General features: G+C 28.0%; 3 protein-coding genes across 13 annotated transcripts; 1 reads left to right on the forward strand and 2 right to left on the reverse strand.

The window, feature by feature from the left end:
* Positions 1-197: 197 nt before the first annotated feature.
* Positions 198-2,882, reverse strand: LOC124422355. 3 transcript variants are annotated; one of them, XM_046958702.1, is made up of 6 exons: positions 2,609-2,882; positions 2,423-2,515; positions 2,022-2,355; positions 1,729-1,916; positions 675-1,663; positions 198-585 (listed from the first exon to the last, which is right to left on the reverse strand). In XM_046958702.1, exons 1-6 carry the CDS (start codon positions 2,659-2,661, stop codon positions 302-304), a joined length of 1,941 nt encoding a protein of 646 aa, XP_046814658.1. In that variant the 5' UTR covers positions 2,662-2,882; the 3' UTR covers positions 198-301. The 3 variants fall into 3 exon arrangements, with proteins under 3 accessions (XP_046814658.1, XP_046814660.1, XP_046814659.1); XM_046958704.1 differs by having other exon boundaries at positions 2,022-2,305; positions 2,609-2,653; XM_046958703.1 differs by having other exon boundaries at positions 2,022-2,366; positions 2,609-2,627.
* A 320-nt stretch (positions 2,883-3,202) lies between these two features.
* LOC124422359 lies at positions 3,203-8,337 on the forward strand. 7 transcript variants are annotated; one of them, XR_006941851.1, is made up of 8 exons: positions 3,203-3,412; positions 3,917-4,107; positions 4,336-4,675; positions 4,782-5,029; positions 5,186-5,380; positions 5,491-5,766; positions 6,343-6,541; positions 6,615-7,293. XR_006941851.1 is itself a non-coding variant. In XM_046958718.1 (7 exons), exons 3-7 carry the CDS (start codon positions 4,528-4,530, stop codon positions 6,382-6,384), a joined length of 909 nt encoding a protein of 302 aa, XP_046814674.1. In that variant the 5' UTR covers positions 3,203-3,412; positions 3,917-4,107; positions 4,336-4,527; the 3' UTR covers positions 6,385-7,293. The 7 variants fall into 7 exon arrangements, 5 of the variants coding, with proteins under 5 accessions (XP_046814674.1, XP_046814676.1, XP_046814675.1 ...); XR_006941852.1 differs by lacking the exons at positions 6,343-6,541; positions 6,615-7,293 and adding exons at positions 7,314-7,406; positions 8,057-8,337 and having other exon boundaries at positions 3,205-3,412; XM_046958718.1 differs by having other exon boundaries at positions 6,343-7,293.
* Positions 8,338-8,845: 508 nt separating this feature from the next.
* On the reverse strand, positions 8,846-16,654 carry LOC124422360 (splicing factor 3B subunit 3). 3 transcript variants are annotated; one of them, XM_046958721.1, is made up of 13 exons: positions 16,391-16,632; positions 15,635-16,113; positions 15,277-15,449; positions 14,690-15,186; positions 14,441-14,606; positions 14,024-14,192; positions 13,156-13,307; positions 12,714-12,869; positions 12,201-12,492; positions 11,453-12,119; positions 11,244-11,360; positions 10,674-11,052; positions 8,846-10,593 (listed from the first exon to the last, which is right to left on the reverse strand). In XM_046958721.1, exons 2-13 carry the CDS (start codon positions 16,029-16,031, stop codon positions 10,105-10,107), a joined length of 3,654 nt encoding a protein of 1,217 aa, XP_046814677.1. In that variant the 5' UTR covers positions 16,032-16,113; positions 16,391-16,632; the 3' UTR covers positions 8,846-10,104. The 3 variants fall into 3 exon arrangements, with proteins under 3 accessions (XP_046814677.1, XP_046814678.1, XP_046814679.1); XM_046958722.1 differs by lacking the exons at positions 8,846-10,593; positions 10,674-11,052; positions 11,244-11,360; ... (1 more) ...; positions 12,201-12,492; positions 12,714-12,869 and adding an exon at positions 13,488-13,549 and having other exon boundaries at positions 13,166-13,307; positions 16,391-16,654; XM_046958723.1 differs by lacking the exons at positions 8,846-10,593; positions 10,674-11,052; positions 11,244-11,360; ... (1 more) ...; positions 12,201-12,492; positions 12,714-12,869 and adding an exon at positions 13,488-13,536 and having other exon boundaries at positions 13,166-13,307; positions 16,391-16,652.
* Positions 16,655-17,178: the final 524 nt, after the last annotated feature.

Consider the following 17,178-nt stretch of genomic DNA (forward strand, 5'->3'; position numbering starts at 1 on the left):
AAATTTAACATTCCCAAATCCAAATTATGAATATAAATATAAGTGATAAATACAGAAGATGAAGATGTTTAGAAACTGTGTGTATATATAAGATACAAATTGTATTGTTATATATAGTTATTGTTATACCAAGAATAGGTATAATTTCCAATAAATATGATTTATGTACATGACGATATAATTTATATTGTAAAATATATCTCTAAATATTTTTATTTCTTTTTTATTTATATTTTTACATTCTTCTTTATTTTTTATTGACTGTTCCTAAATACAACAATCCAAAAATAAATAACACGAATTATTTTCGTTTTTTAACAATTTCTATCGCTTTATTTATTATGTCAGCTTCTTTTTGTTGTTTTCTCTTCAATCTTCTCTTTTTTCTCAATACATTATCCCAAATAATTTGACTTTGCATTCTCAAATTTGTTTTATCAACAATACCAGGTATGATATCAGATACAAATATTGGAATAGGGACACTGGAGTTTGTTGCTGTTATCTTAATAGGTTGTAAATATTGTAAAGAGTCAATTTGCCAAGGTAATATACCAATTGGACATTCTGTCCAACAATATTGTACTATAAAAATAGAATTTTTTGTGTACATATAATATAAAAAAAATTATATTATTTGTATTATTATATATAACTGACATTTTTAAACTTACCATGTGTTAATTTCCATTGATTATTACGAATATTTTGATCTGCTAATGTTGGCTTTCTTAATTGTTCTTCTTTTCTTTTGAGTTCATCATTATGTTCAGAATTTAGTTTAATAATATCTTCAATTGTAAATATCTCTTCATTAATTTTATTACTAAGTCCATCAAATTTACTATTAAATTCATTTTGCGTATAAATTTGTATTAACTTTAATAAGTGTTCTTTTTGATCTATGTCAAGTTTTGGTATAACGAGTTGTAGAAGAGGTGATATAAATTTACGAGTGAATATATTTGCATTTAATATAATATCTATGAGAAAATGAATATCAGTTAGAAAACGTGGAAGTGTATTTGATATGTTTAAAAAAAGTACATTTTTCAAATTTAGATGGTTCTTATTTATTTCCTCTTCAACTTTGAGACTTAATATTTTTTGAGATATTGTTTTATTAATTTTTCGTAATTTATGTTCTAAAGTGCAAAACATTTGTTGAGCAATAGTTAATTTAACAAAACCGTAAGCAATAGTATTTATCCATAAAGCTGCCATGTGTCTTTTATATTCTGGCTCTTGTTCATTTTTTACTAATGTAAGTAACTTTAAGATTAAAGCTTCCAACATATTTACATCTTGTAATAAAATAATAACATCTTGCCAAAATTGTATTATGCTTATGGGTAACTGCTCTTCTTGGTTAGTTTCAATGTCATCGTTTTCAGAAAATATAGTAAAAATATCTGCAGTTAATAAAAATGCTTCATTTTCTAATAATGCATTCAGAACTATATTTTCTTTATTAACAATCTGATTGTTTTTTCCAAGATATCTGGATATTTCAGCTAGGAGAATAGCACGTGCTGCTGATAAACTATATTTTTTTTTTATTTTAACATTCTTCAATTCTACTATATGTTCAGATTCTTCCTCACTGCCCTCAGTCTGCTGTGTTAATTTTACTGCATACATGCGTAAATCATATAAAGTTTCTCTACAATACAATATATAATTTATAAAATCATATATAGAGAATCATCATTTATAATTAATACTTACTGTAATTGTACATCTGGTATAGAATCCACTAGATCATAACCAGCACGAATATATAAACCAATAGCTACCCAAAGTTCAATTAAATCTGTAAATCCTTCAGTGTCTTCTGATTCATTTATTTCTATTATTTCTGCCTTTTTAGCATAATATTTTTCCAAAGCTTTAGCTTCAGCTATCCAATATTCTTCCTTAAAAAAAAATTTTTATCCCATTTCTATATAATTCTATATCTATATAATTATGAATGATTATAATTAAATATAAAAAAACGATATACTGGTTAAAAAACATACATGCAACCATGTCAGCAATAAATTAACAGCTATCCTCAGAACATCAATAGATGGTAATTCATGTCCATGGGCAGCATCATGTCTTAAATTTACTATCCATTCTGGAATATTAAGTTGTTTAGCAATGTGAAATAAAGATGTTTGCTTGGTGTGTCCGATATTAGAAATATGATTTAAAAATCTCATTATGGCAGTAGAATACATTAAACACAAATCATTCTCATAGTGTATAGGTAATTCAGCATTGTCAATTTTAGGACTCCATTCACGATCTCTTAAACAAACTTGAATAATAGAAAGAGTACAATCCACTCCAACAGGTAGTTTTGGCATCCTAAAAATCCTCTGTTGTTTCATGATTTTACCACATTTATGTACAGCAATTTTTGTTTATATCTTACCTAGCCTTCCATGCTAAAAGCGTTTCATATGCTTCAGTTTGTTCATCATTATTGTTTGAGTAGATTTGATTATATACTTGATGCCATTCCGTCCTTTTAAATTATTAAAAATCATGGTATGATATATATATGTATGTATATATATATATAAATATTAATGAGTTATTTAATTTATTAATTACTTACGGTGAAAACCAAGGTACTAATTTTAGATCTTCACGTTTGCCGAATAACGCCATTATACATCACATGCAATACCCGCTTTACTGGTCACGAAAGAAAAAGCCGGTATACAGTTTATGTTCTTACACTAATAATTACATTCTTTAAATCATAATATCAAAAAAAGTTACTTTTAACAATATTAAATTATATCTTTTATGTTTTATTTATCTATAGAGTATAATATTCAAAAGAATTATCATGTTAATCCAGTTTAAATATATAATTAATTTTTACGTTTTGGGCGAGTTTTCAAGCTTAAAACTTTGTAAATGATCTTCACTTAAAATTAATCTTATTCGTTGTTATATTTACCAATGAATGTAAGTATTAATGAAAATTTGTTTCTAAATATATATTCATAATAATAAACAAAGTAATAAAATATAAAAAATTTGTTTAAATTCAATATCGAATAATTTTAAAATCGATCTTAAGAATTTGATTAAATATTTTCTTTCTAAGTATCATATTTCTTAAATATCATTTCGAAACATTTATTTTCTCTCGATTTAAATTATCTTTCGATGATTTTATTCCTTAAAAAAATGATCAAAATTCTAGACAGTGGCGAAACTATGAGAAACATAGTATAAGAAAGACCAATGGCTTCCTACTTGGCTTATCCTAGAATCCTTTAATGGACGTATATCAAAAGCAAAACAGGCAAAAAGCAATGGCGGCCATTGACTGAGAAATTGATAATTACAATTTGGAAAACTTTAAAAACATGTAATTTACGTGCTTCGATAAATAAAACGATTAGAGGTATACCTTCAAAATCATTTCAAAATGTTTTATAACTTAGATTTATTCCACTTGTAACGAATAAATGAAAATACAAGTTCGAAATGGATAGAGATTAGATATTAATTTGTTAAACAAACTCTATTTCTTTAAATATTCGTTTTTAAAAGTTATTTGATACATCTTAAGGCAAATAATGCAAATATAAATTATTTAAGCTTCGATTATACGCGTGCATTTATTATACAATTTTATTCAACGTTCATAAGATAACATATAATGATATTGTAATAAAGTAGCAAGTTGACAGATTATAAACTTTTAGGTTATATTACGTGATTTATATTATATATTCAATTATAAATTTCAAGTCGTTAGTTTATTACAATATTAAAAAATGTAAACGAATATATGTTATATTATTATTAACTTGTTCTTTATTATTTATATTTTTAGAATCAAATGTGTACTTGAACAAAATAATAGTGAAACAGAAAAATCATTGTATTTTGTCTTTAATTACAGGTTTTAATAAGAAGTCTTAACACATAAGCATGTTATTACAAAAAATTTTGAAACAACGCGTTGACCTATGCGTTGATCACTGGTACACGGATTTAACCAATTATATCCAACTATATCCTATATCAATCATTAAATTTTTGCATCAAATAAATGCAAGCGTATTGTATAAAATTTGAAAAATAGTTCATAAGGTTAGCATAAACTAGTATGTAAGGTATGAGTACTGCTTTAGCTTTAAAAAAACACTATCTTACTACTATAAAAAATTCTTTTTTTTATGCTAACTTATTTATGCTGCATTTTGGTGGTAAATCTTAATTCATATGCATTTAATATATAAAAGAATATGCTTTATTTATCGTGTTATTTATTATAAAAAATATAGTTTTAATGTTTAAAATAAATATAACTTGCTGTAGGTGTGGCCTGAGGGTGGGGAACAGATATTGCCTGCAAGTATAGAAATGGCACGCAGTATTTGCAGGCAATGGCGGACAAACGAATGGATCAGCATCTAAATCGGTCAAACATTGAGTGGTGGTTGTTGGCAGATGAAGTAGAAAGGAAACACGGCAGGCAGGAAGGAGCAAACTAACGAGCGCGTCTAAGTAATGAGCGAGACTCGGCATCATCTTCGCTCGGTTTCGGACTTATACGCAGCCGACGAAATAGAGGTGCTTCTTTTGGAAGAAATTCGTGACTTGGAACCGCCACCTTCTGCATATTCTAAACCTGAGGATATTCAAGACTTCGAAATCGGTATAAAAAACATTCATACTTAATACATTTATGGATATATTTGTACTGAATATGTATAAGTATACTATTATATTGTTTGCACATGGTTATGATACTATGTTAATAGCAGGTAGTAGAACAGGGGGGCGAGTTAGCTCCCAATCATCGGAACTGGATTCACCAGGAATCCATTCCACAGTCCATTCCTGGGACTCGCACGCAAACTATCATGATCATTATGGCCATAATGACCATCATAGACATGGCCCTTCCTCAAATACACTGCCGTGGCCACGAACTAGTCATTTGGTTTTTTACTGCGACATACAGGGTCATCTTAAAACAGCTACTGGTGCTGTTCGACTCCTACTACTTGTGAGTAAAATTATAGAAAAGAAATCTAATTATAACAGTATTAATTAAAATAATAGAGCAAATATTATAAATAAGAACATTAAGATATCAAAGAACCAAAAGTCATACATAATGTTTTCTGTATAAACTGACATATATTTGATATATATGTTACAGATATCATCCGCAGCTTGTTTGGTTACTTTATGCAGTTCTGGTACTGCCAAAGTCAGTCTTTTTATGCTGCCTCTACCCGGACGTTTGAGATTCATGATATTTGTCGCCGTTCTCTGTTTCTTGATAACTGCATTACTTCTTTTTCTTGATATTTCGCACGTTATTTATGTATTTCCTTTCAATTGGTCCAGACTGGTAAGTTGTCATAAATAAAATCTATTATTAGTAATATTATTAGAAGATTTTCAAATATATTTTATATTTTGTCTTATTATTATTTAAAATAAAAAATTTTGTCTTCACAGAATACGTGGGTATTCACTGGTATAGGCTTATCTTACTCATTAAGCAGTGCGCTATTGGCATACTCCATATGGGAATACCACAGCGGAGGTTGGGTACCGCGACGCACACGTTCCCAATTATCTGCCGCTGCAGCACTTGGTCTCTCATGTGCTGTTTTAGCATTTGTACTTTCTTTAATACAAAGTCGCAGTGGGTCAAATTATGAGACTCAGGATATTCACAATCACACACCAACGCCACTTTACAAGCCCGTTGACAACTCCTCCTCTTCCGGGGTGAGTAATAGTAAATAACATGTTCAATATAAGTAAGAATAACAAACATCAGGATGGAGCATGTTTTATATTAATTTCTGTTTCATAAAATATATTTTATAATGTTACACCTCTATGATTCCTTTTTGTAATAATTATTTCAAAGATATGTTAACAGACTGTTATTATTTATAATGTAAAGACAGATATTAAAACAGCTATACAGTTATTATTTTTATCAATAATATACAAATTAAAATGCAAATATAATTTTTTTATTATATTACCTTTTTAATTATTTTTGATTATACGTTTAACAAACAGATCTGTAAAAGGACACTATTATATTAAGAAATAGACAATAGTACGTAGTGTGATATTCTGCTACAACAATGTGTGAGTCGTCTGGTAGTATTATAAGAATGTGTATACGTATCAAAAGCACCTTCATTTGGTAGCTGGAAATATACAGGATGTTCCTGAAATGTGTTCTAAATACATAATATTCATTTCCATAACCCAAATAAATAAAAATAAAAAAAAATTTTATAATGTCATTACAATGATAAACTTGTAAGACCTTTGTTAAATTTGCAGTACAAAAACAATAACAATTATCAGACTGAAGTAGTGTTATAATGTACGAAGATTATATTAAAGTCAAGAATGATTATCCATCTAGCTGATGTATCCATTGTGCAGGGATAATTAATAACATGCTTTAAATTTAAGTAGAAGGCAAGGACATGGTATTTTCTGAGCCCTGTTATATAAAGTTTTTCAATTATAGAAATATGTAAGGCTATTAGTTGAAATTTATATTAGATCAACCGACATTGTAACGAACGAATTTATTTTATTATTTACAGCATGCGTTCAACGCGTTTACATTTAATGCGGGGAAAATTAAATAAATGTAAATGATGTCGTTAGACCTATTTCTCAAACGCGACTCAAGGAACGAGATCTGGGTTACCCTTTGACTGACTGACCATATGTTACTGCATGATTAACTTCACGAAAAGCACTGCTGCCACTGGTTGTTATAATAAAACCCTCGACATATTTAATATAACGGTCGTTCCTACGTTCGTTCTACGTGCTGTGAATACTTCACTTTGATTGCCTTCAAAATAAAATATTAATATTTATTGATCTACTAACTGCGTATACATCAAATTAAAATACGTTATTGTTTTTAAGTATATTTAATTTACAGGCACAATGTCGAATAAGTTATACGTTGACACACACGTAAATCGAACGTTATGTAGTCTTCGAACCCACCAAAGTAAACGCTGTCATGTAACACGTACAGACACATATATACAACATACATAAACACATAATATATCAATTGTCGCATATTCATTGCTCGATTTACATCACAAAAAGAGTGTTAGTTATTATATTAAACTAATTGTATTATTTTTCAACGATGTATCAGTGTAGAATGAATTTAAATTCTGCAAAAAAAGACTTGCAGTAATATCAGAAAAATACAGATAGAAGTAATAAAACAATTAGATGATGGAAAAAAACTTAAAAGGATGTTGCTTCATTTCTAGCCCGCGCATTGTGTGTGAATGATTGGAAACATGATTGAATGGAAATTAAAACTATTTTTCTGGAGATGTGATATAAGCCATAATTGGATTTACGTAAGTATAAGGTACAATAGAATATATATATATATATATATATATATATATATATATATATGTATATAAATAAAATATATATATATATATATATATATATATATATAATAATAAAATTTCAAATTTAATTGATTTAATATAGTTTTATCGAATTAACTGGACAGAATTATAATTAATTAACAAACGTGTATTATCCGATATAATAATAAATATTCATTTTTATCAATTAACATTTAATATAAAGTTCTATACAATGTAATTTTTAAGAAGCTTCAATTATTAAAACATGCTAAAATTATTCTTATATTATTCAGTGAAAAATTGTATTAAAAGAAAACGTGTATATATACGATTATTAGGTAAGATCAGTTTAATTTTAACAATACTGAAATGCAAATTCATGATAAAGAAAATAGCAATTTCTGTTAAATTTTTATATTATTTTAATATTCAAAGGCCAGTCTGCCTTATATTTATATTGATTATGTTTATTATGTTTAGAGAATATTTATCATCAAATTTAAGTTAGTATTTTAAATTTAAATTTTTCATCTGTAATGATACCAAAAATGTAGTGAAAAAAAATATTAGTATAATTTATTTTCATAATGAAGAAGCATAAACTTGTAATGTTTTGTATAATTTTTCAGGTATGATAAGATGGTACAGTATTCAGGATAAATTACTATAATGGTTATCATTTAATAATCCTGATGAATATATATGAACTCTTTAGCGATAATCATTTTTTTCTTAGAATTGTAATTTATATTTTTAATTCGTTGTACATTATATGTAGCATAGTCTTATAGAAGTTTTGTTAGATTAAATTATCAATTTATTCATCAACATAGCATTAAAATTTTTCCTTTATAGTTTACATTTTCTAATGAATGGGGAACAAAAACAGAAAAAAGTTGAGAATGTAATAACGATTGATTTTTCTTCAAATTCAATAAAAATATAATTATAACAATATGAGATTATTACTCATTTTAATTTATGTAAAATTATTTATATATTTTCACGTAGTTTTATGTTATGTATGTGCATATGTGATATATTTGATTGCATTATATACTTTATTGCATATTTGCAAAAACTGCAATTATTCGTAGATGTATTCTTGTTATTTACGAGAAAAAAAGAATAGCATGTAAGACTCGACACAAGATTATAATTATAAGAAAATTTATCGCATAATAAATATATAAATCATTTTTGTAATAAAAATATCTTTACAATACTATTGTTTATATCCTTTTTATTTATTTCATAAAGTTTGACTGCTATTCCAAAATAATGTAAATAATTAGTTATCGAGTTTTACATTAAATGAATTCTTTGAGAATATGTATACCACAAAGATAATTGAAATTGCAACAAGGAAACATGTAATTTATATGATACTATATATTTATTGAATATTGTATATGAGATTGTGTATAAAAACAGTTTAATGATTATTCTTAAATGATAATTTCTAAGGATTAAGATGTTACAATGTACTGTAATATGCCAATGGAATAATATCTTAAAATATGGTTACCTGTTTTTCTCCTTCAATGAATATTTATTGTATAAAATATTAATATTGTATACAATTAGCTCCTAACGTTTACTAAATAAATATAATCACTATAATGTTGAAAACTTGTGTATAATAGATGATTAAGAGTAAATTTTTCACAATTTTTATTGCATAAGTAATATATATATATTACTTTCAAGTTGTTTGACGATATCAATATGCAAAGTGATTGCAATATTTTATTTGATATAACTGCACCAAAAATTTTAAGAATTACGATATTATACGAAGTATTTTTTATATTACCAAATTATTAGATATATAATCAACATTAAAGATTATTCATTATCTTAAATTCACAAAAAGAATGGTGATTATGATCTATAAACATGTACAAAGATTATTAAATTTGAAATAACAAATATATACTGTCACAACCGTTTTGATAATATGACAGTATATGTTACATAGATTAATATAGGAAATGAAAGAGTTAAAAAAAAATAAAAAATTACATATTTCACAATCAGTACAAATTTAGATAAGTCTGTATTATATAAAAAAAAAATTACTATAATACTGTTACACTCACTTTACTTATAATAAGATAAATAATTTTATATTTTATTAATTCACATTTATTAATTTTATGAAGTTTTCATCAAATTTGCATACGTAATAAAGTTTATTGACTTTTTTTATTTGATCTATAAAGGCAATGACTTAATGTTAAGTTAAAGTATCTAAAGTATGTTTTCGAACACATTGAAATTACCAATTCAATTTATTATTAAATATTTTCTTTACTAGAAAACTAGAAAAAGCAATATTTTTACTACATAACACGAACGAAAATCTAATTTTCGATTTTTTTTTTATATCGTATACTATTTGTACAATTTCAAAACACGCAAGATATAACTTAGTAAATTATAAATTGTAATATTACTACTTATTAAGAATTAATGCATTAATATATTCGATATAATTCCGTAGTCATAATGTGAGTTCAATGTGGATATAAATTAAAATTATTATAAGTAGGACTATACGTATCAATGTAGTTTGCTCGAAAATAAAAATATATTAACTTACATGTTCCAATGATTATTTGTGAACAACCAAAATAGAGATGAATATATGTATGAACATTATAAAATATTTATTCTAGAAAGCGTAACGTGTACGTATATCTTCTAATTTTTTCGACACCTCAGACGGTGTTCGTTCAAGATCACTTGCAATACTTTTCTGTTTTGAAGGTTCGATCGAGTTGAATTGTTCACAAAGATCGCCATCTATAACGTTCTTCACAGGATAATAATATGATCTGAAAGAAAGGTGATCTCTTCCACAAAGCGGTGGATGTTCCGAACGCATGTGCATCTCGAGATGTTGAAAGAAATCATGATCCTCATGACTGGTAAAAGGTACAAGTACTCCTACCGTACCGTTCAATGTCGTGTAAACTAAACTTTCAGAACCACCAGGAATAAGAGTAGCTTTTTGCAAAGACATAACAGTTTCACCAACGTGGAAACATGCGACAGTGTCAGCTTTTTGACTAGCACCATTTAATAAACCTCTGTCCCAAAGTGCTTTATTACCAGTTGGATCTTCGTCTACATCATCGTTAATACCACTAGCAAGTCGTATCTATTAAAAAAGTATCATACTTGTTATAATGTTTATATTATAATAACGATATTCACATTGACTTTACGATTTTAACTTACCACTGCAATGTTTCCAAATTTATCAGCTGTAGCTACGGTATCGTAATCTAGTACACAAGTTGCCGTGATCCATCTCGGATGTGTATCATCAGCGAAAACGATTAGTTGATTTTCTTGGCGTTTATATCTAACAGCATAAACTGATTCTTGTACATCACTGACATATATACGTTGTCCGACAGCGTTGATAGAAACAACAGCATTTGGAATGTGTTTGTTTTCACATTTTCGTAATAGTTTTTTTTTACCCATATCATAAAGGCGTAGCATTCTGCCAACACCAACCAGCACTCTTCCTTGATATGGACAAATTGCTAACGGAACTTCATCCAAGACAGTCTTATGTAATAATTCGACGCTTGTACATTCCGCATTTACTCTGGAGAAAAGAAAATACAATTTTCAACAATGCATTACGATGTAGAATAGTACAAAAATATATATACTTGTATATCAGCACTGCAGGAATATCATCAAAAAATACAGCTATTATGCTTATCATCATATACATATATTATTATATATGGTATATACATATAAAATAGAATACTGGAAAGAGATTACACTAACTTGTAAGTATAAAGGAAGCCTCCATTACTGACTCTAGGATTAAGTTGAAATTCTTTTGCAACGCCGACAATGAGGAATAATTGATCGCCTTGATTACTAAATTTAACTAAACCTAAACTGTAACAAAGAATAGTATAACACATACATAAAACTCTGTTCTTTTGTATTTAATAATAAATTTATAGTTTTATAAAAGCAATATAAATTACCATAATGCGGCTAGATTTTGTTCTAATCTGTGTACTTCGAATGTATGTCCAGTTGTAGGTGCTATAATTCTTACAAGTGATGCCCAAAGACCAGGTCCTGCTCTTGGCGCACCAAAAACAGTTTCATTAGGTTCTTCCGACAGAAATGCTTCTGCCAATTCTCTGGCAACTGCAGCTTCTTCGGCACCTGCTGCTTCTTGCATTTCTTCTGCCATTTGTAATCTTCTTTGCTGTTTCGTTTCTTCTGTATACGCATTATGCTCTGTCTCTATGATTACTATATGTGCAGAATTGGTATGAATAGCAAATTTTCTTGGAGTATATTCCAATGGAAAACTGACTTGATTGAAAACTGCTCCTAATTTTTCTAGAGCCAAAATTCTAAGTGTATTTGTTGATATAGCAACGATACCCTCTGGACATTGTTCAGAACTGAAGCCAGAGGCAAATTCTAAACTTTCGTAAGATAAAGGTGTTAAATGGAAACGATTTTGGTAATAATAACTAAGCCATGACCTGCTGCTCATAGCTAGCACTGCTTGATTACCCTGCATTTTTATTCTAAATAGTTTCACAGGTCGAGATCCTAAATATCGAGTACGTGTATCTGCAAGGTCTCCAGAAATAGGATCTAATACAGTCCTTAATAAAACACCATTTTGTAAACCTATACAATAAACATTAATATTATAATTTTGTATTGTTAAAATTATTTATAGAATCGTGCTTTTTATAAAAATATTTTTACCTATATTTAAATAAAGACTGAATTGTTGTGGTGTTGCATCCTCAGAATTATCGATATCTTTAACACCCATTTCTACGATACATAAACTTTCAGCTGCTGCAGGTAGAGCTTGCATACTTCTAGGTGCTAAACAATCTGATGGATCCAATGAAATAATTCTCACAGTGTTATCTTGAAGACCAACAGCTAAAAACCATGAACGTTGCTCTCCAACAGCTACATTTCCGAGCGCCATGCACATTACTTCCGATGGCATTTTCTTTCTTTCTGTATATTCATTCAGTTGACCAGTCTGCAAATTAATAAATTGCAATTAACGTTTAAATTTTTATATAAATTCAAAATGTCCACTTTTCAATGCCATATCGAATGCAAATATACGATAATTGAATAGAAAAGCGGTATATTTTTCGCACGATCTACATCTTTGACATATTTAAGACCATTCAAAGAGAACAATTTGTGCGTTTATATGAATATATTTCATACTAGAATTAATAATATTATACATACAGGATCCATTTCAAAGTAGACCAATTCTCCACCAGTAAGAGCTATTACCACTTGACGTTGATTTACTGCACACTTCACGATTGTTTTCTTACCCGGTGCTTTCCATTCATTCACGCGCTTATCGGCTCTAATATGACGTATACCATCCGGATATACCTGCAAAAAATACAGAACTATCACTTAGAATATAGAATACAGAAATTATATTGCTCTTATAAATGTGTAAAATATGAATCTATCACTTTTTGGAACATTTATGTTTTTGTTGGACATATAATACCAAGAACATTTAGTAATTGTCTAAGTGTTCCAACAATGCCGTCAGTCCTAATTTTATTTTCGCACTAGAAAATGACGACCGACACGTGGTAAACCAGGTGTCGGAGATACCATAGTGCAGTTAAAAAATATTATTATTTACATTAATATCAAAAGTACTTACCTGTACTAAAGCATCTTCTCCCAAAGCGGAACAACTGAGTGTAGGAGTAGTGCCAAGGAAGCCTGAATCAGTCACTTCTTCAACAGTTTCTCCAATACTAAGCACAAGAGTAGCATTCACGAAGGACACTATGATGTATGCATCATATTCCTCTGCAATCAAAATCAAAAAGATAATCTAGATTATGAAATAAAATTATGTTACTGAATGAATATTGAAGCGATTAATGTCTTCAATCGTGGTTGTGCACGCTCTTCTTTTTGGCACACAAAGAGTGGATGGGCTATTTGGAGCAAATCAACTCTCATCCGTGCCAGTTTCGAAGTCCTTACCTTTTGGTCATTCTGTGTTCTGTGGCTCAACCATTAGCGTGCAGGCAGCCTGTAAGAGAGAACTGGTGTTTGATAAGAGTGTATCAAGACACCAGGTTTATTAATATCGTTTACTTAAATTTTTTCTTATTTACTTTTATTTACATTATCAAATTCACAATACTAACGTTGATGTATCTGTCCTTTTTTTGTTCAAAGAAGTTATTTATTTTTTATGATTCTACGTAAAATAATCATAAATATTTCTATAACCATTCCAGTTATGATATCTATCTATATACATTTATTTTATATTATAGGAAAAACAGATAATAAAAGAATAAACAAAATTTTCAATTAATCTTGATCTTGCATAATTATAAATTTAAAAGATTATACTTCATAAATAAAGGAATCATAACTGAAAAGTTAACAAATAAAATAAAGTGCGTCTATATTTGAAAAGTGAAAATATAATGATAAGACCTATCATTGATACATAAGCAATAAGTAGTAACATGCAAAGAAATCGTAAATCAATTTATTCATAGACTGACCATCAACTCTTCTTTTAACAGTCCACACTGCATTTGGATTGCCAGGAAGTTCACTGACTGCCATTTCTGATACTTCTAAACCGTGACGCAATACACGAAAAGTAGATCGTGGTCCTCTGCCACATGAAATGTACAATTGTGGAGTATCTTCATTTGCTAAATCAGCAACCTGAGAAATAAAAATTGTATACAATTTATCAGACTTCATTCAAATAGCTATATTAATGAATATATGTAATTCTTAGGTTTCACTTCAATTTGCAAATACAAATTAAAGGCGACTAAGAATAATTTTTATTTTGCACCATTCCACAGAAAAGAAACAACTGTTATGCCACTTCTCTACTTAATGGTGCATGCATAAATAATTATAAAATAATATAAATATAATAATAATATAAAAAATTATTTATTAACCTGACAAGCCATAATTGGTGATAAACTGTCCATTTCATCTACTAATACTAGATTGCGAAGTGGTCTAGGTGCAAAGAAAAATGTGTCTCCTTCTTCTAAAGGCATTGCTGAACTAAATTCTGGTTCATCATCATCATCTCCAAGATGAGCAATTTGATAAAGGTAACTGAAAAAGAATTAGATTTCCTATTATAATATTCACTATAAATATTAATTAAAAATGTTTGAACATAGCAAGTTACTACTTACTGATTTCCAAATTCAGATGCAACAAATAAGAATCCTGTTTTTAATACACACATACTTGTTGCTACAGGTACAGTATCAAAATATTTCAACTTTATTTCAGTAACCATATCTTCATCAGTTTCCAAAGTAATTTTGAATATATCTCCTTGTTCAGTTTGTGCCAAAAAGAAAAACATACTTTTTGTTTTGTGCGTTGCAGAACATACAAATATCATGCCTCTTTCTGGATCATCGAGATCATTTCTTCTTCTTGGTATGGGACAACGAATATCATGCTGATCACCTAAATTCTTATAAGTTAAATAATTTTCAGAACAAATAAGCACACCACTGGGACCATCATTACCACCGGGTACAGACACTAAAAAATTAGCATGTTCTTCCAATGGTTCACTATATTTACGAACAACGTGATTCAAACCAAGATCAAGTTCATATAAAGTTAATGTTTGTTGTGTTTTAACAGCTGCATCTCCTGTAGGATCACTGTCTGCTTCCTATAAATAGAAGATTATATAGTAAAATTATAGAATTGACACTATATTTAAATATATGACCATTGCAACTGAGCTAATATATACACGTACCTCATAATCAATTTCTAAACAAGCAAACATAGGGTTTTCAAAACCTACATCCACACCAACTGTATGGTATACCAAAGTATTACTTTTATGTGCTTCTAAAGGAGAAGAAATAGTGAGACGAGCTTCAGGATCTCTGTTCAAAATATACACAAGCTTTTGTTTTTCAATGGCACCTACAAAATTAATTGTATATTATTTTTCCGAATATTTAATTCTTCATATAAAATTTTGATTTAAAATACCATCATTAAAAATGTTTATAATCAATGTAATTCAGTTGAAACACGGATTAAAGAAGTAATCATTTGGCTATAACATTATATATAATGGCTTAGTCTATGAATTTCTATATATATACCTATCATAACAGCTCTGCCTTTGGGATCTATTGCTAGATATTGTCCAGGAACAATTCGTCTACAACCACTTTTACCAAATGTTTCTTGATGTACTTTCTCAAAAATATTTTTGGCAGGAATATATTCTAAAATCACAATGCGTCCTGAATCAGAACCTATGACTATATAATCTTTTGTTCCGCCTGTAAGCCTAAAGGCCATTAATGATCTTATAATTCCAAAAACTTCAACAGTTAGTAATGTATGAACTTTTCCAGTATTAGGATCTGGTCTTAAAAGTTCTAAGGACTTTCCACGTGAAACAAGGATTTCTTGCATTTTGCTTCCAGAAAAGTTTCCATGCACAGCATGTGTAATGCCGGTGGCACGTTGTAATGTTAAGTTATAGAGAAACATCGTCCTAGTTGGTTTATCAAGATATATATTCAAAAGATGCAAATTTTCTTATATTTACAGAGAACCATACCAATTTCCCATTCTGAAACATTATATATGATACAATTTATTATATAATATATACATAAATATATAAAATAATGTTATAACTTGTGCATTTATTCTTAGCTTCTTAAAATAAAAAAAATCTCGATATTGTTGACTTTTTACTATTAATACTTTATAATAAAATCTACTGTAAAAGTTGTAAAAGTATATTGTATATATCTTACTTAATATATATTATATTATTACTATATTATAAGTATATAAAGAAAATAGAATACACATACAATAATACATAAATAATAATATTTTACCTTTTATACAAAAATATACTCGAGGCATTTGTCGATGCTTCGAGATCTTTTTTATCTTAAAAGTTCAATACCATACCGCTTCTTCGTAAGCTGTAACGGAAATAGAGTTATGCGGACGATTTTTGGACTCAATGTAGCATCAGACGCTTTTCTTCGTAGTGCCCCCTAGTTAATAAAAATTATGATTACGTATTTCAAACACTTCTAATATTAATTAAAATATTGTTTAGTATAATAATCATGATTTTTTCAGAATTTAACAAATTGACACAAAAGTTACAAATATTAATATATTTCTATTTATACGTGAAGTTATTATTTTTTATAAAATTTTGTAACAAAAGCTTACGTAGTAGTACTGTGATTGGTGAATTTTGTCGCAACGTATCTATTAGTACATGCCTATTATTACAAAAGTAGTAGATGGCGCTAGATCTTTTTATAAAATTTGTTAATATTTATACATATAAATTACGTATATAGTAACGATCTTAGGTAATCATTATGATAATTAATAACCTTCAAATTCATTTTCAAGACATTAGAAAATAATGATGCAGAATCAACATTATAATCTAGTCTATATTAAATAGTTACATATAAAATATTCGATTTTATAATATGAATATAATATGAGAAAAAGGATGTTTCATATGTAACAATGTAATAAAATAAATGCAGATCATTTTTTCTTATTTTAGAATATAAATATTCTAACTATAGATCAAATCATAAGGTGGTTTAATTTATTCTTTTATTTTTATTAATATTTCGAACTTTCTACAGTG

The sequence above is a fragment of the Vespa crabro genome, chromosome 2 (assembly GCF_910589235.1).
Source record: "Vespa crabro chromosome 2, iyVesCrab1.2, whole genome shotgun sequence".
NCBI classification, from domain to species: Eukaryota; Metazoa; Arthropoda; class Insecta; order Hymenoptera; family Vespidae; genus Vespa; species Vespa crabro.